Source organism: Protomyctophum parallelum (genome assembly GCF_964188405.1).
Source record: "Protomyctophum parallelum genome assembly, chromosome: 8".
NCBI lineage: Eukaryota > Metazoa > Chordata > Actinopteri > Myctophiformes > Myctophidae > Protomyctophum > Protomyctophum parallelum.
The window spans coordinates 35,592,026-35,619,086 of record NC_139703.1 but is presented as its reverse complement, the minus strand read 5'-3'; the positions used below and the strand labels follow the sequence as shown (position 1 = coordinate 35,619,086).

Below are 27,061 nucleotides of genomic sequence, written 5' to 3'. Positions count from 1 at the left end.
CAGGTGCTCCACTGTTGCAACAAATACAAACGGGACTTGGAAAAGGAGTCTTCAGGCTAAATCTGTCGACAATATTTTCGGATTAATTTAAGACTTTTAAAAAACCTGACGGAGTTGACGGGAGACGTGGGACACACATTTGATATGAGATATCTAATGGAAAATATAAATTAAAATTATTGTGTATATTGTTTGCTATGTTGTTGACAATCTACTTTAATTTAGTATGTATATTTATGTGATTGTGACAGTATTAGACACTTTTTTAGCAGTTTGAAATTATGACCACTTGCTGGGGACAGGCTAAATACAGGCGTTTTTGGGTACAGCGCCTGCTTTTAACTAATTCAGATGGCATATGAAAACAATTATAATGAAATTAATGGCATAATAATACACAACTGTATTACATTTAACTTTGCAAGTGCTTTTATTTTTATTAAATTAATTTATTTTTAACAATAATAAGGCTCTTATGTGTGGGACATGTTTTTTCCACTTTTGTCCCTCATCTCAAGAATGAGTGATATACATGATGCCCAATTAGGCAGGCCAAACATTATACATTACATGCAGTTTCCATAAACCAACGGAAATAACCCACATAACAAGCAGTTGACTCAAAGCACATGGGCAGTGCAGTGAGTCCATGATGAGGTGATGAACAAACATTTGAGGTTCCATAGTTTGACTCACGTTTGGTTTCATGGACGCACACAGTTGGGTGGAGAAAGAGAGAGATGGTGGTGGAGGTTGGTGGACAACAAGCCAGTTTGGTGAAGCATGCATGAATGAGTGAGTGCATTGAGTCCTATTTGTAGCCTCCCACACCCGTGTGCAGTGAGCAAGCTGCCAGCCACTCAGCCTTGATTGCAGGAGTGGCTGGGAGGCTCCATGGGCCTTTTCACAGCCACCCCGGAATTTAGGTAAATTCCTTGTTATAAAAGGCCCAATGTTCCTCCTCAGACACCTCTGGCAACAGGGCGGAGATAAGTCTGGTTCTTCAACTTGACCTCAACAGTTCGGACTCGACCATCACGACCAGGAATGGTCTTCGTGACCCGGCTGGTTGGCCAGGAGGCACGAGGCAATTGGGGATCCACGATCATGACAGTCTCGCTGCAGTTCTGGTCACCCAAGGGGACTCTCAGGGCCGTCTTAACGGATTTGATCTCCCGTTCCAATGTACCTCCGACATGCGGCGCACCCGGGGGTTTGAATTTGAAGGACATCTGGTGGTCAGATAACTGGTGCTAAAGCTGAGGCTCCATCGTTCTGAAAGCTTCCTCTAGCTTGGTGTATCCTGATCGGACGTTGGTACCACAATCAGCGAGGACCTCGAAGGGGGTGGGATGGGCTGGACCCTGGACTGCCCAACCCAGGGATGTGTGGATAGCAACCGGCCCTCCGGTAGGCCCTGCCACCACTGGCTCAATCGGGGTAATGAGGGACGGGTAGTCGGACCCGATGAGGAGGAGAGGCTTAACCTTGTCTAGGTTAGGCAGTGGGAGTCCCTCAAGGTGAGAATAATGTTTCTGGAGGGCACTCCCTGGACAGGTGTGTTCAGCCAAGTCAAGTCCATGAGCAGTGAAGGCGTTTTCAATCGGGTACACCAGGTCAGGTCGACCTAGGGGGGAAATGGAGAAGGCGACTGTTGCGCCCTTCACCTGGAGCACATCCTGCCTCACCGTCCTGAGGTTAAGGGTCTCTGGAGTCCCCTTGAGGCTAAGCTGCCGGATGGCAGCTGGGAGGATGATGGTTCTTTCAGATCCATCATCTAAGACGGCGAATGCTTCCATGCTCTTTTGTCCATTTCTTAAGGTGACCTTCACCACTTTCAACATGACCTTGGATGAGTAGCTTGGTTGGTCAACGTACAGCCTCTTAGGGGCTGCTCCCACCATCAGTACGCTCTGCTCCCTCTTGCCCTGCTCCTTCTGGAAGTGGGGGACGACATCGTGCAGAACGGTGAGAAGAATGTCTTTGCATCGATTGCAGGGTTTCTTTAAAGTGCAGGTCTCCACCTGGTGGGTCCGGGCACACTTGTAACAGCGGTCACCGGCGGTTATCCAGGCTTTGAGCTGTGGTTGAGTGAGCTCTCTGGCTCTGGGACAGGAGCCCATGAAGTGGTCTGTAGCATTGCAGTAAGGGCAATATGCCTGGAATTTGGGGTGCTTGTCTTTCTGAGGAGAAGCTTCCTTCCCATCCTCAGTTTTGAAGTACATAGTGGTTGGGTTAGCCTTGCAGGGAGCTTTCCTGTCCTCCGACTCCTTCCTCACCTCTGCATCATTGGCTGAGACGGTGGCCTGTTGGGCAATGATCTTTGCTTTGGCTTTAACTTCCAGCCAACTGGCCAGATCTTTGAGGACATTATGTGCGGCTGGAGCCCTCCTTCAGAATGCCTCGGGTCAAGCAATGTTCAATGAAATTCTCACTGAGGGAAGGTGGAAGCTTGCAGAGCAGTTTGTCAATGTGGGAACCACATTTGAGCTCGTTACAGTTCTCTCCCTCGACCGATTCCAACATGGACGTCAGGGACCGTACTGCCAGGGTGAAGTCCTGGAAAGCAGCAGCATCCCTGGCCTTGACAGTGGGTCCTTCAAAGATGCGGTTCAGCTCGTTTTGGACCAGCTGACGGGGCTCTCCATATCTCGCCTTCAGGGCCTGGAGGGCTGAGGTATATGGAGTCGGTGAGTGCATATAAGATTTCGCCAGGGTGTAGGCACTGGGCAGATGGAGGTGGACCTGGTACTTGTACTGTTCGGAGAGATGACTGTGGATCCCCAGCAAGCTTTTCAGCGCCATCTCCAGCAGAATAAAGTCACTCTCCTTCCCACTCTCAAAGTAGGGGAGCTTGGGCCGTGGTACTCTGTATGCCGAGGCCACCAGAAGTTCCATAAGGCCTGGTGACTGAACTTCCTGGGCAAACAGTGGACCAACAGCTGTTGGGGGGTTGCTCTGCATCACCTCGGTGGGTCCATAGTTACAGTCTGACTGAACTGTCACATTGGCGGGCCCGGATTCTTCTCGAGAGGGCCTCTGACCGGTAGATGGCGGTAACTGGCGGTAGGGAGATGGGCTGGATAGATCCCTACATTGGGGAGGAGTCCTTTCCATCGCAGAGCGAAAGGTTTGGTGCGGAAGCCCTCTCTCCCCCTCCCTCGACGACTCTGCATTGAATACAACAGGGCCCAGTGTTGCACTCTGTCCGCCCTGGAAGGCTGCGTATGCAGGGCTGTCCAGGGAGACCTGTTGGGTGGCGCCCCCTGCCGGGTGGACGGACTCTGCCGGGTGGACGGACTCTGCCTGGTGGACGGCCTCTGTGCCTTCATCTGCCTGCTCGTTCTGCTCAAGGAAAGACGAGACAATCTGGGCCTCCTCCAATCTCTGCCTGGCCTGTCTCAGCCGCCGCTGTTGCACCATGTGCTTGGTGATGTCCTCCTTCTCCTGCAGGTCCCGCCGAGTCCGCTCCTCCAGGATCAGACATCGCTCGTCAGCGATTCTGTCCTCCTTGATCTGCTGTTCAATCTCTAACAGAGCCATGGCCCTCTTCCGTTCGTTGAGGGCGGCCACAAAGCTCATTCAGAACAGAGGTCTTATTGTTTAAGCCATTTTAGGCGGGAACCCCTTCCTGTGTTTTGTGCGGCACCGAGTGCTGCGCTATGAGCTTGTAGGTCTGATTTTTTTTTATCGTGAAAATGTGGCACAAATCTTTGAATATATATTCTTTCAGAGCGAACGTTTTTAACTCAAATGTTTGCTTCTGAGGGGTTCCTGGAACAACATATTTTCAGATGCCAATTACATGTAATTTCTGGGGTCCTTGACATGAAATAGTTTGAGCACCACTGACATAAAACATAGGGTTTTCAGAAAACTCAGGATTTAGAAGACATTCTTTTAGAATCTGGTCTTGGGTCTAAATGTGTTAACCACATGAATCTTAGAATCCCTTTTCTGGGCGTGTCATAATAGGCATTTTTTGCCGTATTTGACGTACAACAAAGTAACGAATGCAGTGTGTTAAAGCCTGAAACATTTTATACTCGTGCCTACTGTAGGTGGTATCCGGAGAACTCGCCAGTAGGAATGCCAATGTTCTTTTTTATTTTTATTATTGCTGTGTAGTTCTCCGGTATCCCTGTACTGTAGGTTACTCACCTGTTTAGCTGAGAAGACTTGCTCTAACAGAGATGGCGGCTGGACGATCCTTATCCCCTCGGAGAAACAAAGTGCGGGGAAGCAGAACCAGTAGTAGAAATGATACTTCTTCAAATCCTGAGAGTGAGAGTGAGAGTGAGAGAGAGAGAAAGAGAGAGGAGGAAAACGAAAAATCAATATTAACAATGGATTACGTAAAATGAACCCAAATTCTAAATCTATTGTGGAGATGAATGGTTATTATACGCACTGCGAAGGTCAGCAGGATGAATGTGGAGAGGATGGAGGTGTCCTTCAGTGCAGCCCCAGACTGGACAGCATCCCACATCTGGCAAACGGTAATAAACACAAAAGTAGGTTTAACAAAATGTGCCACTAAATGTATCATACCGTTTCATCGGAAACAAAAAAAGGTGATGTATCAGGATTTATCAAAAGTAAACTTTGATGATTTTTATGCCACTTAAACCTCAGAATGGTCTGTCTGTTTATCCGTAACATGTTCCTAGTACCGTTTTATAGATAACCGAACAAGACAGTTTTCCAAATGGTGAGTGACTCCCAAGAGGAAGCGAGAACAACAATCTGGTACCACCCACTTTCAAAACAAACAGTGTGTAATGCCCCGACTCCCTCCCTCAAAAATGCAAATCCCTGACATCCTTTAAAACAGGCCTGAAAATCCACCCACGCGCTACCTCCGGCTGGCAAGTTGGCAGAGGAAGTGTAGTGCCCAGGATTACATTAGATAATTGACACTGGGTGAAAAAAATGGGTTGCAAAATCGTGGGATATATTCAAGAATGCCCTCATAAATGCCCTGTATCGACCCGCAGACGATTCAGTGATTTCCAAACAGCCCAAGGTTGGCCGGACACGGCTGGGGAAACAGCAGCTAGACATTGATCTGGGGCGATGTCTCTCTCTGTCCATCAGACTGCCTGGCTGCCAAGGCTGTTCCGCTCACTGAGCCACTCACTACTAACCTTTATCACAGCCTAATGTTGGCAGGTATCTTCAATTTCCCCTCAGGGATTAATAAAGTGTAAAGTAATCTGTGTGTGTGTGTGTGTGTGTGTGTGTGTGTGTGTGTGTGGTGAAACTTTCAAATAAGATTTGGTTTATTTACCTCCTTCGCCTCCTTCTCCAGCAAAGCCTTCTTGTCTGAAGTCTTGAAGGCATCTAGTGTGTTGGTGTTATACAGGGTTCCTACAGATGGACAGCAACGAGCAGGGGTCCGACCATCTCTGAAGAATCACAGCAAAGTCCTCTCTCAGTTCAGTGTTAACCCATTTTGGGGTTTTAAGCATTATGTTCTACTTTAGCTATTGAAAAATAGCTCGTAGCGCGGCACCTACGAGCTTGAAGTCTTGAAAATGTGGCGCAAATCTTTGAATATATGTTATTTCAGAACAAACGTTTTAAGTCAAATCTTTGTTTCTGGGGGAGGTCCCTGGAACAACATATTTTCAGATGGGGGTTGGCGGCCAATTACATATATTTTTGAGGGTACTTGACATGAAAACATGGGTTTTTCAGAAGACTGTCAGAATTTAGATGGCATTTGTAGAATCGTTCTCAGGTCTAAATGGGTTAATGGACAGGGTCAACAGTGTTAATTCACTGGTCATTTTGTATTGACCATGAAATCAGGACCCGGTCCCAATATATTTGTTTCCACACATTTTTACCAATGAATTTCCAAAGCTTTTCCAGAATATTGAACCCAATTTCCAGACCTACCGTATATAACAATCATTCAGTGCAATAATGAGTCTCTTACTCCTCTGTGCAATGCCCAAAGACAGGCAGTGTAGCAGAAATAAAGCATAGAATATAGAACGGTAAAGTTCCGTTCCAAATGCTGTGCCAAATCTTTGCTACATCACCTATAGGTCATAGGATCATGCATGCTGCGGAATGTTGTGAGCTTGTAGATCTGTTCTTTGTGTCACGTCCGGTACACAATAGACTAGGGTATGCGCATGACATCATCATCATACTCGGAAGTTATGCCGAATGCAGGAATGCCTACTGAGTGGCAAAACACTACTTTCTGGCCTTGACATTTATACGTACATCTGATTACCATTTTAAACAACATTAAACTCACTTTGCAACTCGATTTGCCATTCACTTTATGCATGTGCATACCCTCTATAGGCTACAATCAAGGCAGGCGGATCGGCAAAAAGCTACTTATGAACAAGATAAATAGCCTAAAATGATGCATAGCCAAATAATAGCCAGGACTCCGGGACTCTTGATAAATTCCAAACCTTTTCCAAGAATGGAAAATGTTTTTTTTTTTCTAATTTCAAAATATTTCCAGGGAACTGTGGGAACCCTGGTGAAATTATTTAAAATATAGCCAAGCAGGCAAGCTCCCATGCAACATGACTCAATGACTCATCATGCAGATTTGACTTTTTCTACAGTCATATAACTGTAGAAAAAGGGGGGGCAGACTTCTGTCTGCCTCCTACTCCCTCTCCTAGTCCTTTCTTTGATGAGCTCAAGTGATCAAGTGTTTTAAAAAAAATTAATCCCCGGAAAAGTTCGGGCCCATTGAGGGTCGCTTACCCCCATTGGGGGTCCCATCTTTAATTATATATTTAACACAACTCTTAGCCAGCAGATGGTGCCGTCCATCTGGAAGCAGTCCACTGTTGCACCTGTTGCCAAGAGCAACAACCCAAAAACGCTCAACGATGTCAGACCGGTGGCTCAGTCTCACCTACCCCATCATGAAACAGACCGGTGGCTCTCACCTACCCCATTATCAAACAGACCGGTGGCTCTCACCTACCCCATCATGAAACAGACCGGTGGCTCTCACCTACCCCATCATCAAACAGACTGGTGGCTATCCCCTACTCCATCATGAAACAGTTTGAGAAGCTAGTCAAGCTACAACTTGTGTCGAAAACTGAGAGCCTACTAGAGCCTCTTCAGTTTGCATATAGGGAAGGCATGGGCATCAAGGATGCAACTGGCCACTCTACTCAACCTACTTTATACTGGATGCCCAGGGTGCAGTACGTAGTTCAGACTAGTCATTGGTCCGACAAACGACAACCCACCTCAAACCATAACCTAAGCATAACCGCAAGCACGGGAGCAGCGCATGTCCGACATGCGGACGCATGTCGGATTAATGCTCCGTCGGAATTACATGCGGTCCCCATTTTAACAACATCTGGAAAGTAAAAAATCATGCCATATAGAATGCTCAGCTCTACTTACACATCAAATGCACTGAACTCCAAAGTCAGACGTGTGGGTAGGCCAACTGCATCACCTTTTAGGAGAAAATTTGCAGTAAATGGGTGAATGAAGCTGGCGTTTAGAATGGCTTTTTTTAAGAGAAAACATCACGTCATTTTAAATTACATACGCACATGTTAAGAATGTAGCAATGACTGCACCACGGCACCACAAAATACAGTTAAAGAATACAGTTAAAGCTATCAACTTTAGCTAGTTCATGATGATTTGGAGGTTATCTAATGACTGCTATCATAAGTGAATAAAAAGTATCCGACCTGAATTTTATTGAGACTTCATCCTACTTTAATTATTAAAGTCCTGCTGAAACATAAATTGCTTCACATTCATAATATACTGCGTGTGAGTTAAACAGAGTTACCACCAACCATTGTAGTAGTATCCTTTGATACATTTGGGACTCTCGTCGAGCCTGTAATCATTGAGCTTCTTCTGGGTGAGCTGGTGCCAGAAGCCTGCCTCAAGAGCACTGCAGAAGGGAGCAAACTGCAGCTTGGGCTGCTCTGCATCGGAGGACCCTGCTTCACTGGAGCCAGACGCCATCGGAACGTCACTGATGTGTGACTGACTGACCACTACGGTGTACAACCTGCAGAAGAAAGCAGTCCAAACTTGTATAGCACGCTACCAGGACAGTCAGTGCGACCGGAAACAGACTGCAGCAGTGATACTGTTTGCCACTATCCGTTGTTGGCTATCCAAAGTATAAACTATGAAGAAAGGGAGGAGCCTACAATAGTGCAAACATGAACGCATACAAAACTATGTTGATGACTGCTGATGAGGCATAATACCATCGACATTCAATCTGTCAATCCATCATTAATTAAGGCAACAAATTGAATCAGTCAATGAGCATGACCCTTCTAAACAGAAAACAGTTCCATTAGACTTGTATCAAGTGTACATCCTGGGTAACGGTTGAAGTTATATCATGTTGAAACTTATATTTCTTTAAATCAGGTCCAAAATAAAAATAGAAAATTATAAAAATAAAAATCAAGACCACATTAGTTGCAATGTTTTCAGTTTGATTACGTATGGAAATCTGTTGCATGTCCTGACAGTCCGGCTTTATTTATTTATTATTGGCCTAAGATATTGTCTATATACTGTACATACATTCAGGAATGCACTGCGTCCCCCTGTGCAGCCGCTGACCGGCTGTCGCTATTGAGCAATTTGTTTTATAGGGGTTTATGTGAGACCATAACATTAACATCCTATATAAGATAAATATCAACATTTCATTATGCTTTAAGTAGCATGTGAGTGACGTGTCAAACTACGGGGGTTTCTAGCTCTGGTCCATAGCTTTAATGCCGTTGCATTTAGAGCTATATGTTACCGATGACTTCCGGGGCTCGCATACAAGCAGACCAGCCTCTCGTCTTTAGCGTAAATAAAAAGAACGTTTTTGCTTCTCACCAATACAAATACAATTAGAAAGCCTACTTTACTTAGTGGAAGCACTCTAAGCCCCCCACCATACATATAAAAAAGGTACTTTTTGGCCAAAAAGTACCTTTTATACATGTGGTGGGGGCTCAAGGCTCATTCATAGTCTGGATTTTCGGTGGTGAGGTGACCACCGAACTATGATGTCACGAGCCGCTGTGAAGAGCAAACCACCGCCCTTCTCTGTTTTTACTCACCACCGCTCAACGTTATTTCAGCTCCGGTGGTCACCTCACCACCGAGAATCCAGACTATGAATGAGCCTTCAGAGTGCTTCCACTTAGAAAAGTAGGCTAGGTCCATAGCTGATTCTGAATCCATTCCAAGCATTACTTTTGCACAAAAACCACTCCTTGGGCTGAAAACGGCCATAGCCGTCATCACAAATGTGATGAGGTCAGCACATTTTGGGCACATTTAATTGGGAAAGTGGTTATGGCCGTTTTTAACCCAAGGAGTGTTGGGGTATGGTACATAAAGCATAATGAAATTTTGAAAATCTTGCCATAAATAGGATGTTAATGGTATGGTCACATATATCCCCCATTCCCCCTATAAAAACGGCTCAATACCGACAGCTGGTCAGCAAGTGGATTCATGAATGTATATGTATATAGACAATATTTTAGGCCAATAAAAAAAAACTACATACAAAATGTCCACTACAAAAAAAAGCCTGTTGACTGCCGGACTATGATATCCTACACTAAACCATAGACCGTAAAACATATCTACACTCTGTCTAAATAAACACTATATTACACATATTGCAGTAAATGTGTATTTTATTATGTAATGAGTCAGCCATACAATTCTGCAGTGTTGTGTCTGATATATATTACATCATCAGATGTAGTAATCTAATCTCTGATTAGCTTCATTACTTTGATGATTAGGTGCTGATTGCTTGAAGGCACCGAATAATGCATGCAAGAACTCAACTCAGAATGACAGGAGGAACTAATGTTGAACAGCTGGCCACAAATATAAACGTTATTTTCGCACGGGGCCCTCGTCATATAAATATCGGGAGGCTGAATCCATAATACTGCATTTAAAAAACGATTTCTAAAGGTTTTTAACAATTACAGGCGTGTATTTACTGAGTCTCTCTCACAATTTCACAAAATGCTACTTACCAGAAAGCCTTACTTCCTGGTCCAGGAGATCACGTGATCGCAGCGAGCTGTCAATAAAGCGATGCACTGTGGGTAGCCTGAATGACTGAAGCTAACGCTATTAGCTCGTAGCTAACTAGTCTGTACTGTGCTCTAGTCTAGAGAGACCATTGAGTAAAACAAAAAGTACCAGAATAGAAGCAAGAACACGCAAACAAAAAAGAAAGAGAGAACTGACAAGAAGCGATACGCGCCGTTCCTTTTCATGTCGCCGCAGCCAGGCAGCAGTTAGTTACTCTACTGTTGTTGATTGTTGCCCCTGTTCGGCCCCTTATCGATGAGAGTAAACTTTAGCGTAATAAAACTTACAAGAAGGTCAAGATTTTTTTTTTTTTTTTAACAGTATGGCTTCTTACGTACGAGCAACCTCTCTGAATGCATGGTCTGAGCTGAGCAGCATCTTCAGTCAGTCAGTGCAGCTCAGAGCAGCAGAGGACAGTCTAGTTTAGCCACATTCTTCAGTATCCATTTGGATGGAAACACCGCCCCGCCCCCACGTTTAACAAACTTGACTAATTGTTTGATTGATTGAAATATATTAATTAACAGTTTGCATAATTACAGTACATTTCAAGCACAAACTCAATACAAAGACTGTTAACTGTGAGTGGACGACCCAATTAAGCATTACACTTGTTTACAAGAGGGTCCACCTTGTTCAATTCATCAAAACCAAGCTTTATTATGCTTGATTAATCCGGCTATAGCACAATGCACACACTTTCTCATTTGTTAAAGGGAGTATTGCAGGACTTTTCTGTGTGTTTTATGCCAGTCCTTAACCGTAATATTATTATTTAAAGCAGCTATAATAACATGAATTTTAGCCTCAATCACCAGGCATTTATTTCTGGCTTCTGAAGCCGTTTTAGCTGCAGTACCACGTACACTGTCCTGAGGTGGTGGGGGCGCTGATATGCAACTTATTTAATATTTGAGTCATTACAATACTGATGCTAGGTAAACACAGGCTTGTTTGTTTCCATTCCATGCCAGCTTGCAAAATCAACAATGGCAGACATTGTAAACAAAGTGGAAATGCAAATTTGAAGACTGAAGAGAGGGAGAAATGTATGGAGCAAATTCCATAAAAGCCCCTATATGATGAGAAATCCTGGTTGTTCAAAATTGCATATTTGTGGGGATACAAAATACATAGGGGAGCTAAAGAAAAACACATTTTTTTTTTGGAAAAAGTTGAATTGTATGTGTTTTATTTTATTTCACTATGACTAGAATGGCAAAAGTTTTAGTGCCCACTACCAAGTCAGAAAATAGAATCCAATAAAAATATGTAACAATAATGTTAACACAAGCAGCCTTATATGAATCCAGAAACAGATTAACTATCATAACACAGACTGCAGTATTTCTTTGGTAGATAAACATTATTCAAATGCCTTTCATCCCCAGAAAATGTGAGCTGTTTTGCTTAACCCATTTAGGCCTGACATCGAATTTTAAAAAATGTCTTTTTAAATTTTCTGAAAAACCTAATGTTTCTATATCAGTGGTTCTCAATATTTCATGTCAAGGACAGATTATATGAAATATGCCGCCAATCAGTTTAACCAATCTTCTCCATTTGGGCCGGTCCACTGCTAGGGGCTCAGCTTCAATCGCAGATGTGATTTATATGCCTTGGAATGTGTTCTGAGGGCAGCATTAAATTTCATTGGCCCTCGCGTGCGTCCAATCAGCAAGGGTGGGAGGCGGGGCTAATAGTGAAAGGGGCGGGGCTAAGAGTGGGAGGCTGGTTCAATGGCATTTTGAATTAACTAACTAATGTTAAACATTGGTGTTTGTATAGCATTTGGCTGCCCTGAGACCAGCATTCAACATTGGTTTATGTATAGCATTTGAGCTGCCCTGAGACCAGCATTCAAATGCTGCCCTGAGAGCAGCAATTTAACATGGTTGTATGTATAGCATTTAGGCTGCCCTGAGACCTGCAGCATTCAAATGCTGCCCTAAGGGCAGCAATGTAACATTAGGGTATGTATAGCTGAGCATTTGGCTGCCCTGAGACCAGCATTCAAAAGATGCCCTCAGGGCAGCAATTTAACATTGGTGTTTGTATAGCATTTGGCTGCCCTGAGACCAGCATTCAACATTGGTTTATGTATAGCATTTGCTGCCCTCAGGGCTTTTTTGATTGATTGATTGAAATATTTATTAACAGTTTGTAGAATTTACAGTACATTTTAAGCACAAACTCAATACAAAGACTGTCAACTGTGAGTGGACGACCCAATTAAGCATTACACTTGTTTACAACAGGGTCCACATTGTTCAATTCATCAAAACATTTAAAGACATACAAACATTTAGAGACATACAAATAGACATTTCTATGTAGCTAAATTCATCATATGGGAAGCAAAAAAGGGAAAAGATACAATATACAGTGAGGGAAAATGGGGTGGGGGGGATTCAGATTTTACAGAGGCCAGTTTCGAATTGCAGCCATCCGTAGGTGCCCTTTGAGAGCGGTTTTGAAGGAGTCAAGGGATTCACATGTCTTAATGACTGTTGGTAGGGAGTGTTCCACATTTTGGTGGCATAGGAGCGAAAATAATTTAGTCCCTTGTTTGTGCCGAATCTGGGTTGTACATGGTTTGTTGCACTCCCTCTGGTGTTGTGGGTGTGGACTTCGTTTACATTAAGGAAGTATTTAGACAGGTACATGGGTATCTTGGTGGTGTATCGAATCTTGTGGACCAGACCCATTGCAAGATGCTGTACTCTGTCGACGACCCTAAGCCATCCCAGCCTGTCAAAGTGGGCAGGGGTGAGGTGGGTTCGGGGGGTGAGGCCAAGTAGGAGCCTGACCAGTTTGTTTTGGGAGGTCTGGAGCCTTGTTTTAAGGGCCTTTGAGGTGCTGTGGTACCAAGAGGTGGATACATAGTCAAAGAAACCTTGTACGAGGGCTCCTGTTAAGGTCTTCAAGGTGTTTTTGCTGACCAGTGAGGAGATCCTGTAAAGGAATCTTGTTCTTTGATTGACTTTTTTGATTACGTTGGTGGCCATCTTATCACCGGAAAGATTGGCCTCCAGGATGGAACCTAGGGCAGCATTTGAATGCTGGTCTCAGGGCAGCTCAAATGCTATACATAGGCCTACAACCATGTTAAATTTCTGCCCTGAGGGCAGCTTTTGAATGCTGGTCTCAGTTAGCTACAGTATCTAATATTAGTTAAATTAAATTAGCACCTTGCTAAGCAAACATTAGCTAAATGAAAGTAGCACTTGCTAAATTCTGTTCTAGCAAAAGGTTAACATATCTGCGCTTCAATCAGGCCCAGTTGGTGTAAGTCCCTGCAGTGACGGCATCAATCCATCGGGTGCGGGGAGCACAGCGGGGGCGTTTCCAGCAATCCGATTTTGGGTCAAAGTGGAGGATAGCCATGGTATTTCCCAAACTCTGGAATGAGCCCCCTGCGTCCAGGTGTTTAAATATCGCCTCAAGACTTATCTTTATTCTTTGGCATTTCCTTACAATTTACAATTTACAATTTAGGCATTTAGCAGACGCTCTTAATCCAGAGCGACTTACATTTAAGCAAGAACAAAAGCATGGGAATACATCACATAAAAGCATTTATCATGAAACATGCGTAAGCTAAGAAAGTAACAGTGGAATATCTATATAATGAAACTATACATACACTATACATATAAACTATACATATTTACTACTATACTATACATATGTACTATGGCGTGCTATGACTATATACAATACAATTATAGTGCTGTCTACATAACATGCTATAAGTCTGTGTCAAATGCTATCTAAGCCAACATAAATGCTATCTAAGGGGTTAGGGTAAGTGCTTGCATAGTATGAGATGTTTTCTGATGTTTAAAACCTGTTAAGCCCCAGTGGGGTCCAGGGGGAAAATCTGCAGAATCAACATTGAAATTGCAGATTGATTAGGTCTCTATTGATTTATTGAGTGCTGTTCAGAGGTAAACAACTTCAACCTCTTGTCTTGAGCCAATGGGGCTAAAGACGTTGAAGTTGTGTTTTTTTGTAATGTTTTACTGTAAAGCACTTTGGTACAACGTTGTTATTTAAATGTGCTATATAAATAAAGGTGGTATGGTATGGCGTGAGTGGGGTTTTCAGGGGGGAGTCTTTTGGCATGGCCATACCACTCCAGTCCCCCCTCGCATAAAAATACTCTAGTATTAGATACAAGTACAGTCTCATACATTGTGCTACTACTTCTTTTAATGTTCCCACAGTAAAGCTAAGCAAAATAAGCAGTATATTTAGTGAGTGTCATTGCAACTTTGTGGTGTTGTTGAATGTTGTCTCGTACTGAAGCAACTGTGTAATGAATAATATGTAATATTGAATCATTTAAGCATTCCGGTTGCCAGCGTTGTAGTGTTGTGAAAATAGAGATTGGTATCTGTATGCCAACCTCAACCTGCCAGCTGGTATTTGTAGCCTATACCGTATCAGCCTATAATACAGCCTGTAAGCTTATTTGGTCAGCCTTGGTCAGGTTTGGCATCACAGTTTGGTTCGGTAATCTCTGGTGCAGACTGCAGGGAAGATCATAGGGGTAAGAAAACTCCAGGCTACATTAAAACAGGCTCAAAAAATTGTCAGTGATGTTACCCATGTTTTAAATGGCGAGTTTGTACTTCTGCCCTCTGGGAGAAGATGAACGAGGCTCACAGCAGTAACTGTGTGAGGCTAGATTATCCACATCATGTGTGCAATTGTGTAATGTTGTCTCCCTCTGTAATGTATTTTGTTTGTCTTTGATGCTTTATGTGTGGCTGTAGCTGGGGTGAAAGCCCAAGACAAATTTCCCTTGTGGACAATAAGGTTTACCTTGACCTGACCTTGACCTTTGCAAGTACATGCCCGTACATATTTGGTAGTGCAGAGACTGTACGGTACCCACCTGTCTAATGAGATCTATACTCACATCCTGGCCACACTCTTAAACTAACAGTAACCTACCGCCGGTAATCTAGAGATAGATATGCACAGGAAATACCATTGTTACAACTAGGCTCTTGACCCTCAACCTGCGGCCCATGGGCCGTATGCGACCCCTGCTTAATGTATCTGGGCCTTTTTTTGTTCCAAGAGAAAGTGATATGGCCTGATTATGCTGAGTATTATCCATGTACTTATTCACCTGTGATAATCGGTTCATGTTCTCAAGTTCATGACTCATTTTGTAACTTCATCATTAAATCACAATGCTTTTGTTCATTGAGGTTTGGCCTTATATGGAAATGTGGCTTTTTACTGTATGTCTGCAGTCTGTTTAAAAAACGTTTAAAAAATAATACTGATATTTTTTTTTGCTTGCGGCCCTTGGACTTTTGGAATTTATCTCAGTGGTAGTAGCCCTGCAAATCTATTGAATGACTAGCACCACAGTAATAAAGACTCTCTGTCTAAAGTGTCAAGTACATCAGTGGTTCCCAAACTTTTTCATATCAAGGACTCCCAAATTGACACTTATTAGCCTGCGGACCCCCATTTGAAAAGATATGCCAGGGACCCCCATAAGAGAAGATTTTTATGGTTCTAGCAGTGATTCTCAACACGTTTAATTTCAAGGACCCCAAGTTTGAAATGTATTAGCTACGGACCCCTATTTAATGGCATTTCTCACTGGGACCCCAATTTATATTGTAAAATCAATGTTAATTTAACTCTGAGAGTGTACAAATGGAATTAAATGGACCCGTTAGGGTCGATTTGGTTCCATTTGTACGCTTTCTAAGTTACAGACCCATAAGGATTTGGTTCCAAACTATCATTTAGCTGGGAACCCCCTGGAACTCCCTCAATGTCAATGACCCCTGGGGGTCCCCGGACCCCACTTTGGGAACCACTGAAGTACAGTATGTAATTTGGCCCGGGATGTGATACCATTCTCTTCCATGGGAAATTCAACTGGGTTTTGCTGATGCAGGTTTCGGAAAAAGATAACCTCTCACCTTCATAAGGGTTCCTGCAGAGTTTACATTTAGACTAACTTTGTAGATGAGGGCATTGTCATTAGATTAGTACTCCCTTTGGGATCCAAATGCTTGAGAGAGAGAGAGAGAGAGAGAGAGAGAGAGAGAGAGAGAGAGAGAGAGAGAGAGAGAGAGAGAGAGAGCGAGCACACATTGTTGCATTGACATACTGGCATTTGTGTTGACATTACAATGCCAGGAACTTTCATCTCCAAACTCAGAGCTTCCAATTCCAAGTGTAAGCACCAGGCACTAGTATTTTGGTCAGCACATACACTAAAATCCTCAGGGTCATTAGTAAGTCATAAATAAAGTATCTGAATGGAACCGAATGGACTCTCACAGTCCACATCAAACATGTGCGTGTCTGTACTTTGCAGACTCCAATGATCCCAAAACACACACACACACACACACACACACACACACACACACACACACACACACACACAGACGCACACACGCATGCACACGTGCGCACACACAGTCACACACACACACACACACACACACACACACACACAAAACACATTAAGTAATTCCTGTTTGGCGGTCTCGCCATGCTTTCCTGCTCAGTGCACCGACTTTGATCTCTCGGGTCAGAGCAAAGTCAAAACCGTTTTGTGTTCATTATACATAGGAAACATTATGGGTTCTACATCCAAGTTTTTGTGTAGAGATAGACATCATGGCAACACAGTATTCAAGACTATTCCAAGAAAGAACTATAAGAATCTGTATAAAGATTGGAATAGTATGACATTTATTGAACATTACAGGCATATTAAAGTGGGAATGGCATACCATTAGAATCGGATGGTTATGACTGCATGTTTATTTTAAAACAAAACATTGCATTCACCACAAAGTAGCATTATGCTAATGGTGAGAACAGGCTACTATAACTAGGCATTATTAGGAAGCACGTGTGAATGTGTACTGTATTCAATGTAATGGGCGTTGTTGCATTGATGAGCACGTAGTGTGTGGAGCCCATGCAGGGCCACAAGGAAGACAGCTTTATGCAAACAGTGGAGCGGCCAATATCTCCCCTCCTCGTGGCAGACCCGGAGTGTGGGGGAGCAGCAGTATCATCAGCAAATCAAAGCTGACCAGGGACGTGCATAGAGTGTTGAGAGGCAGAGGGCACTTTTGGACAAAAATAGCGAAAATAGCAGATCTACAAGCTCACAACGCATCGCGCTGCGACACGTTGAGAGCTTGTAGATCAGCTATTTTTGGGGCGCAACCCAGCACTCTTTAGCTAGTGGAGATGCGGTGTGTATAGCCTACGACATGGATTTCTAAACAAATTTGTTCAACGCAAAATACTGTTTAAGTTCAGGAGACTTCGGGAAAAAAAGCAACTCTCCTGAATGCTGCCTTCCTGCATGGCATGGAAAGGAGTAGCATTTGCATTTCTTTCACCATAATAAATAGCTGCATTCGTGGTCTGGAAAGTAACCGACATATCTGCAACAGTAAAACTAAGCCCCCAGTGAGGCTCTCCAGCGTTGAAGCACTCGGTCCTAGTGGTTGGAGCGTGAACTGCAGGCAGACCCGTGGATTCATGACGAGGAAACCCTGTGCAGCTGCGCTTTAACATTGAGTGCTCGGTTGCACTTCCGCATTTGCCAACTAAAATTTGGTTGGCAAATGTGGAAGTAGACCGTTTTTCCGGGTGCTTCAAAACGCCACTGAGCAACTTCAACTGATATGAATACTGCGGTTCAGTCTCTATCCTTTTATTACTCTATGAGTACAACTAGCATCTATCAAATAAAATCACACCCGTGTGAAGTGAGGGGCGCTCTCATCGTCATACATCATCTCATTCCGGCCAGTTAGAATTAGCATCCTCACCTTCAATGTTTGTATTTACGCAATGTTTGTGTTGGGACAAACACTCAAAACTGGCCATTCATTATCAATGGCATTTAATGTTTGTGATAGGACAGATTTTGTGTTTACAGTTTCACACACACTCAAAGCTATATAGAAATAGGATGGGCTAGCACGGTAGCAACCCTCAAAAATAGGTGATAAGGACAGCCAGGAACCAGCCAGGTGTTATCCTAGACAGTCAGCTCTCGTTCAAAACATCACAGCTGTCACTCAATCCTGTAGGTTTACACTCTATAACATACGACAAATTAGACCGTTCCTCAGCCCAGCTCCTAATCCAGACAACAGTCTTGTCAAAACTTGACTATTGTAACTCCCTCCTTACTAGCCTATTCTGGCATGTACACTTAAGCCTCTCCAACTGATCCAAAATGCCACAGTTCGCTTGGTCTTCAACCAGCCAAAATTCTCACATGTCTCCCCCCTTCTCCGCTCCCTCCATTGGCTCCCGGTCGCTTCCCGCACAGAATACAAAACTCTGATGCTGGCATTCAAAGCAACCAAAGGTATGGCTCCCCCATATCTGTATGATCGAACCCTGCAAACCCTCCCGCGCACTCAGATCAGCCAACGCAGGGAAGCTGGAAGTACACTAAAAACGCCGGGGCAACACTCCACACGTCCCAAACTCTTCTCCCTTCTGGCTCCAAAACTATGGAATGCACTTCCCATTGCAATCAGAACTGCAGCCTCACTCCCAATCTTCCACCGTAGTCTCAAAACCCACCTCTCCAGACTCCATCATGGCCCGTAGCACTTGCTCTAGCCCTAACGACCTTACAGGCATATGCAAAGGCTCAATTTATGTAATTTAGATAGCACTTTATGTAGACTTCAATATCATTTTAATATGCAGATTCATAGCATTTTATGTAGACAGCACTACAATAGTAATTTATGTAGACATAGCACTCTAAAGTGTATATGCATTGTTTCATTATATAGATAATACACTGTTATGTTCTTAGCTTACGCATGTTTCATGATAACTACTTTTTATGTATGTGATGTATTGCCATGCTTTTTGTTCTTGCTTAATGTAAGGCGCTCTGGATTTAGAGCGTCTGCTAAATGCCTAAATTGTAAATTGTAAATTGCAAGAAGTGATTCAAGGATTTGAGGCGTGCTGCCAGGGGTGATGGAGGAATAAGTGAGTTTTCAGACTGTGGTGAAAAATGGGGAGTTAGAGTGGATACCTGAGGGGGGGGGGGGACGTCGTCATTCCAGAGCTTTTAAAGCCAGGAGAGAGAAGAGTTGAATCAAGGATGCTCCATGCATTGGCCAGGGTCAGGGTGTCTTACACTTGGGTGATGAACACACCCAATTAAGGAGCTGCCATTCCCTATAGCTTGATTGCCTTGTTGTAGGTCATCACCAGCATTGTTGCTGCATATCCACAGAAAGGAAGCTTAAACAGTTAAAACTAATGTGGAAAACAGAAGAAAAATTACTCCCAGGGGAAAATGCTTGACAGACACTCCCCAAAGATTGAATTTCCTGCACAAGCAGGAATAAGGGGACTGAGTAACTGTTACTTAAATAGACTTAAAAATGTGCGCTCCTTTGAAAATAAAAATAAATAAATATAAACGATGTTAGAGCGGAAAGTGTGTGGAAAGAGATCATAACATAGTAAATGCGACCTGCTGTCGCAATTAAGCCCATATATGGCGATCCCTGATGCCATCAATATTAGTATATGGATATGTCAGAACCTGTTCTGACATTCCATATGTTGATCCTTCCCATCCATCCTTCCTCTTCGATGTCTCCCTTTTGACTGATACCTGTCCATTTAAACTCTAGACGGGCCTGCCCCAAAGTTATTTGTGCAGCCGCGCCCGGTAGCCGGTGAAAAATAGAATTCTTAACAAGCCCGAAAATTAAGGCCCTACCTGTGCCCTCATCAAACCCTGTACACTCAAGACACTGCCACCGCTGCCACCCTTAGATCTCCATAATGGAGCTGACCTGTCCTGACATTCCATATGTTGATCTGGTCTCATCAAACCCTGCATGTACACTCAAGAAACGCTCCATATATGGCCAGTGCACTTCTCGCCCCCACGCGTCTTACTGGTACCATACTTGTATAAATTGTATTATTAGTAACCTCGCGTCAGTGTCACCAGACTATCCACAATCCACTATACAGTAGCTATCCACCTCGGAGGTCTGGTAAGACGGGCAGTGTCGGTAGGCCAATCAGAGGCATGCAGGGCGTTACCATGTCTATAGACGGATGTAGTTTAGAATCACGCTGATGATGATGGTGTTTGTGAAAATGTGTCACGATGCTGCCAACATTGGCTAACTATATGTTTGTTTGTTTGTTTGTTTGTTGTTTGTTTTTTGTTTTTAATGATACCATTGCTATATAGCCTACTGTATATTTTACATAAGGTTTCTGAACCTATGTTGGTGAGATGTAACTGTTGTTCTGAAACTCAGCACTTTATACATGCCCCAAGGCTTTTTATATGTCATGCCATATCTACATCTTGCTGCAAAACCAATTGCCCTCCAGGGACTAATGATGAAAGTTTAAGCAGAGTGAAGTTGAGTTTGTTGTCCTCTGAGTCACAACTATCCACAGAGTGAATCATGGAATCACATCTGGTGGTTCAACAAATACATTTTTTTGTATCTTCTTACCACCCAGGACAAGAGAGAAATATTTTCATTTATATTCAAGGTTCAATCCTTGTATAATTAGTGTACAACAGAGCATCTAAATAACATTACATTCAGACATTGTACTAAAAAGTCATCAAGTCTTATTCCCAAACCACACTGGTAGGGACTCCTTGGGACAAAACCGTTTGAAGGTCAACCACACCATGTACAACTCATTGCAACGTAACCCATAAAACTACCTCCTGCTGGACGCAGAGCCAACCGCAGACTGCCGAGCCGATTTCAATGTGGCACACGCTGGACTGACATCCTGTCTAGGCGTCCATCTTTAATGCTAAATAAATAGCGTCAATGCAAGTGAGCTAAAATGAAGCCATCCTTGCTCTAGAAAGCGCCAATGTTTCCATCTAGACCACCGGATAATCAGCAAAGATCCGGTCTAGGATTGCTAAAGAAGGAAAGGCCAAGCCAAAATGAGAATTAAAAAGAAAAGAAATCAGCGATCCGGTTTGATATCTATAATAAAGCTTATAGACGGAACATTACGCCAGAAGCAGTTGCTTGGATTCCTTATGACGGAACGTTCTACCAGGAGCAGTTAATTTGTTAATGAGTTGCATTGGTGTGGTTGACCTTAAAAACCGTCTAGTCCCGACCCGACCCTTTGGTGTGGTTTGGGCTTATGGCAGTGTGCAGTAGTTTACAAAAATCAAGACTTAAAATAAATACAAATAGCACTGTTTACTTGAAGAATAAATACACAGTTGTACTGAAAGTACCCAAATGAGGGTACAGGTATTGAAGCTAACGACATTGTGAACCTTTCATAGGCCTTTCATTAATTATGAAGCCTATGGGCTGTATTTTGCGTGTCTTAAGTACCACGTCTTATTACCTAACTTGAGTAAACTAAAGACCTGGAGGCGTGATCATTGCTCTTTGGCCACTCAGAATAGCCAAATGGCATTGATCACGCCTCCAGGTCTTTAGTCTTATTTAGACTGTTGCCTCTTAGCCATCTAGAAAGGTTCAACAGGATCGAACTACTCAAAATGGTGGGAATATCAGGTCTACAAGCTCACAACAAGTCACAATTATAGACATTGGGCCTGATTCTTCAACGCGTTTCCGCTGATATAATGACGTGACGCTAGCGGAAAGGCATTTACGTGGATTTCCCACATTAATTTGGAATTCATGGAAATGGCCGTGAACTTGACGCCCACGTAAACTCTGTCAAATCCTACAGGACCTCTTTAGGTGGCGGAGGAATTTACGGATATATTCAGAAGGCTTTAGTCTTCATGCTGAATCAATAAATAGTTCCCAAATCTCAGATAAAATATGTAGGCATGTCTGTCGAGTTATATATGGATGTACGGAAAGAATTGGTGGTAAAAGATATATAGTGGGTCAAAATGATTGATCAACTGATCCACACTGATAACTGGAGGGACTGAAATGGGTCTCCCTGACCGGCACATTCCATTGCATGCGGCCACTCTAGGAGGGGGTTGCTTATCTGATCCGGCTGTGAGAATGGGGTTTATGACTTCCACAGGCAGGCCGGGTCTCAACTTACTAACAGGACATGTAGGTAGGAAGAAGGAGCCATAATCTGCTTCTTTAATTCCTTCCTATTATACTGGGTTAGTAAAGCTCTGATTAAAAAAAGTATCGGATATCTCTTTACTTCTGCAGGCGAGTGTGCCTTTCTTTTTTTTATAACCCTGCAGTGCATTCATCAGTAAGGGCTTTTATCATTGCCGAGTTGTAATAGCATTTGGTCGTGTGGTGAACTACAAATTAACTTCTTCCTCATTAGGCTATGTGAAAGTATAACTGTAACATCAGTTAACTTAAAGGTATATTCAGTGATTTCACTCAAAAAACCTTAGGTTTCGTTTTTGGCTGTGGGACCCAGCCTTTCGTCCAATCAGGATAGAGAGTCAAAAACGAAACCTAAGGTTTTTTGACCCCCAGGGGTTAACTGGGGACAGGGAGGAACTCCCTGTCCCCAGCACACTCTATAGTAGGGAGGATTATCACAACAAAACAAAAAAATAAGTGATATTTGAATTAAGTGAAATCACTGAATATACCTTTAACGTTCTGACATTTAACAAGGAGTGAAGCAATGCGTGCCAAGTTGGCAAGTTTCGTTTATAATTATATACATATAACTCGCGCTGTTTGCTTGAAGATCTGTCCGTGCAGAGAACCTCCTGTCAAAATTAACTACTCTACAATCTCATCGCGCTGTTGTATAGAATTGAAATCCTCTGTGCAGGCTATGATGACGTATTTCGAGATTTCCTGTTGCCCTTATATGGTGTAGAATGGCCGTGGATGTTCCAACTAACCAGGCGACACCAGGCGAATCGCTTGGGAAAAATGCGGAAAGGATACACTCGGCGATCCGCACAAATGAAGTGATTACACCAGCTTCTCTGAATAACACGTCCTCTCAACATAGGTTGATCGGACGGATAAATACGATATCTGTTTCCGCCACAGTGTAACGGTGGCGTATTTCTTTTTAATGAATTAGGACCATAGTGAGCTTAGTGGTTAAAGTATTCTGTAAGAAACGGTCATCGACATTTGGGTAGACGCAGGATCTTTTTGAACACCCTTTTAAAGTTCCCATTGCAGATGGGGTATATAAAGGGGTTGAGTGTCGAGTTGATGTAGCCCAGCCATATCGTGAACATGTGGAGATCATGGTGGACACATTCCGGACAGAATGCCATCACCAGGAAGGCAATGAAGTATGGTATCCAACACAACATGAAGGCGGCGATGATAAATCCCAGCTGCTTGGCCGCCCTGTGTTCTTTACGGATCCTCAGGCTTTGCAAGCGCTGCCGTGACTGGTCCACAAACCTCGGCCAGGTCTCCCTTTGAGTCGCACCGTTTTCCGGGCCCACCGGCTTGGTGGTGTCCTCGCCACCTTCCTCTGTCCAAGGTGAGTGCAGAGGTTGGTTATAGTCGTCGTTGTACAGCACAGTGGTGTACCTCTGCACGTCCGACAGCTGACTTATGTCACAGAAGCTGCTCACAGAGTTTGACACGGTTACGCGACCATCGCTTATCGATAAGTAGAGTCTGTCCTGGTTCTCCTCTGAGCAGACAGTGTCCTTCAGCATCACCGGCTCATTCAGAGGAATCACGATGTCGGGCTGCTTCGCCGTGGGTTTTAAGCACTTGTCTTTTCTCAACCTTTCAAGTCGTTTTGTTGACATGCCGAGCAGTGACGTCTTTCGGCCCTTGACTCCGGTCTTCCCACTCGTTTGGAACCATTTTTGACCTTTGTCTGTATCCTCGAGAGAATATAAGTGCTCGAGAGTGTTTTGATCCAGTAAACTGCCCTTTCTAAAATATTCGACCAAAGCATTACTGTCCAGCTTGACTGATTTGTAACCAATGGTTTCAAGCATCTGAGTTTGGCCATTTGCATTTTCACCAAAATAATCCCCTGGATGGATGTATCTCTCTCTGTGCCTGAGATGCTGCCTGACTGCCAAGAAAATATTTAGGTAAAACCATAGCATCAAAATTGACGGCACATAGAAGTTGAACACGGCTGTTATAACCTTAAACCAGGTAACAAAGCGGAAATCCGTATCACACTTGTTCTCGGCCTCGGGCTTCAGGTCAACATGGGCGAAGGACCTCCACCCTAAAATAGGGATGATCCACATCAACGACAGAAGCCAGGCCAGAGAAATCATCACGCCGGCCTTTCCCCGAGTCCGGTGTTTCAGATACTTCAGTGGCTGTCTCACGGAGCGGTACCGATCCAAACACAGGATGAACACGCTGAAGATCGAGGCCGTGCTGGCCACGTAGTCCGTGATCAGCCAGAACCGGCAGAAGGCGCGGCCCAGCGTCCATTCCTCCTCCAGCAGGTAAAACAGGTTCAGAGGCATCACCGTCGTCCCCACGACCAGATCTGCCACGGACAGGCTGACGATGTAGAGGTTTCCCACGGTGTGCAGGCTCTTCTCTCTCTTCACGGCGTACAGAACCAGGAGGTTCATGACGATGGTGAGGAGACACAGGAGTCCCAGGAATACGCCCAGCACGACGTTGTGGAAGTGGCCGTCGACCGACAGCGTGTTGTTATTATTAGTCCTGTCGTCGTCGTCATAGAGACCACTCGAGCACTGGTTGTTGTGGCTGCTGTTGTAATGGTTGTTGTGGAGGTGAAGTGAGTCTTCGGACAGCACGGCGCCGGGTTCCATCGCGGTGGCTGGAATGGTATACTTTCTACATCCACGGCTCACATGATGGAACACTGGAGGTCGCCATCTCCTCAAGTATGATGGGTTAGTACCTCAAATGTTATATGTACTCGTTTTGGAGGTTTTGTTTTGTATTTTGTCCAAGCTCTGCTTTAGGCTAGGTGCAGCATTGTCCACTAGTTCTACCGTATAGTCCCAATGTCAAAGACCTGAAAAGAGAGAAAGCAACAAGTTAAGTCACTGTGCATACTATAGTAAAGACTGGTAGTGTATTTCCAAACAATATTAACATAATTAATTACAGTATGTAGAAACCAGCAATATGTGACGCGTCGTGAGCTTGTAGAACTGCTATTTCTGAAGAATGTTCGCCTAACATGACCCAGAATATGGATGCAAGGGGTCATGTAGTCAAGTGCCTAAACATTTCCAACATACTGTAAAGTCAACACCACGGCTCTCTCTCTCTCTCTCTCTGCCTCCCTTTTTTCTTCTCAATCACACACACATGCCAGTTGACCTTATGTCCCTGCTTATACTCTCAAGGGTTGGGTGGCAAACAATAACACAATAACATCAGAACACATGCTTTCTCTTTGTCCCTGATTTTATAATTTGTATGGTTAGTTAATTAACACGTTGACAGGAGGCAGGAAACAATGCTGGCTTATGCGTTTGGAACAAACACGCATAATTCATCAAACAGCAGGAAACAATATTTTTTAACGGGAAAATATATAATAGAAAAATGGACCCATATAACTCTCTGAGAGATTTTATTGTGGAACTTCAAAAGAACTTCAGTAAAAGTCCCTTTTCGTATCCTTCGTAACTGCAGACAAAATGTCACGATATAAATACAGGCACACCACCCTAATCTACTTATTAGAGGTATTAGCTCCTCTGATGACACAGGAGGAGGAACACAAAAAGCACTTTAGTGTTTTTCACAGAATAGAACAGAACAGCCTATATTATGTGGCTCTCATCATACTACATCTTCAGAGAACGTTAATCACATTATAAACACTGCTCTGAGGTTTGCAACATATAATGCTCCATTGTGTGTATGTTATCACTGTATAACTATGAAGCAGTAAAGGAAAGCAATGTAATGGTCCCAGCCAGGCCAGGACCAGAATGGAAACAAGACCACAGGGACTTGTTTCTGTGATATCCTTAGACCAGTGGTTCCCAAACGTTTTCATGTCAAGGACCCCCAAAATGACACCAATGATCACGTGGACCCCCCATTTGAAAAACATATGGCAAGTACCCCCATAAGAGATGAGTTTACGGCTCTAGCAGTGATTCTCAACCCATTTTATTTGAAGGACCCCCAGTTTGACATGCATTAGTCTACGGATCACCATTTAATGACATTTCTATCTCTGGGACCCCCACTTTATATTGTAAAATCAATGTTAATCTAACTCTGAGAGTGTACAAATGGAACCAAATGGACAGTTCCACACAGTTACAGACCCATAAGGGTATACATTTGGTTCCAGACTATCATTTAGATGGGGACCCCCTGGAATTCCACAAGGTACCCCTGGGGGTCCCCGGACCCAACTTTGGGAACCACTGCCCTAGACCAAATGTTTGACTGTCTGTATACTGTTTACATTTCTGCCTAATAAAGTATCCACTAATCAATCACTCAATCACTCAATGAATCAATGAATCAATAAAAAAAATATTTGAACCAATCAAGCCTTTGATGACATTTCAAGTTATAATATAGGCTACTACATATTGTAGAACTTCAAAGAGTCAGCAGATCATTTGAGCCCCTAATAATCTAGAGACTGGACCAATTGTCACAATTCATAATAATATTCACTAATAATCTTTAGGGAGATAATTATAGGCTATACCAACTGGAGAATATCCTAATAGACGGACTTTAATATTTACTCTCTTATTGCCAGAAAAGGCAAGACGTTTAATTAACCCAATTATGATCATTGCCACATTGATTTAATTATGAGGGTTGAAAGTTGATAATGCATCTGACTATATAGCCTATCAATCAAAATTAATATTGTCGCTCGTGTGGAATTGTATGGCTGCAGATGCATGCATGCACTGTACAGTGTACACTATCTAAATCTATACATTCCACCTGTTGAATTAACGACAAAAGCTGTGGCCTGCCATCTATGCCTGCCATGCTATGGGATC

General features: G+C 43.5%; 2 protein-coding genes across 4 annotated transcripts in view; both read right to left on the bottom strand.

Annotated features, from left to right (window-relative positions):
- atg7 (ATG7 autophagy related 7 homolog) overlaps positions 1-10,476 on the bottom strand; it is a 156,374-nt gene extending 145,898 nt beyond the window's left edge. For 2 of the 3 annotated variants that reach the window (XR_014569661.1, XM_083771700.1), the window contains exons 1-6: positions 10,047-10,476; positions 7,818-8,038; positions 7,408-7,462; positions 5,291-5,408; positions 4,412-4,489; positions 4,162-4,278 (exon numbers count right to left, since the gene is read on the bottom strand). Coding sequence is in view for 2 of the 3 variants with exons in the window: in XM_083771700.1 (XP_083627826.1) it covers positions 4,162-4,278; positions 4,412-4,489; positions 5,291-5,408; positions 7,408-7,462; positions 7,818-7,992 (543 nt within the window). In the remaining variant the exon portion in view is untranslated. The remainder of the gene's footprint in view (positions 1-4,161; positions 4,279-4,411; positions 4,490-5,290; positions 5,409-7,407; positions 7,463-7,817; positions 8,039-10,046) is intronic. The other variant, XM_083771701.1, reaches the window with a different exon arrangement.
- A 12,727-nt stretch (positions 10,477-23,203) lies between these two features.
- Positions 23,204-25,046, bottom strand: hrh1 (histamine receptor H1). The gene has a single exon (XM_083770951.1). The coding sequence runs from the start codon at positions 24,872-24,874 to the stop codon at positions 23,222-23,224; it is 1,653 nt and encodes a 550-aa protein (XP_083627077.1). The 5' UTR covers positions 24,875-25,046; the 3' UTR covers positions 23,204-23,221.
- Between the last annotated feature and the right edge of the window lie 2,015 nt (positions 25,047-27,061).

Bases quoted from the DNA above. Each gene is read 5' to 3' on its own strand.
- hrh1 (XM_083770951.1), bottom strand. From the start codon at position 24,874: ATGGAACCCGGCGCCGTGCTGTCCGAAGACTCACTTCACCTCCACAAC.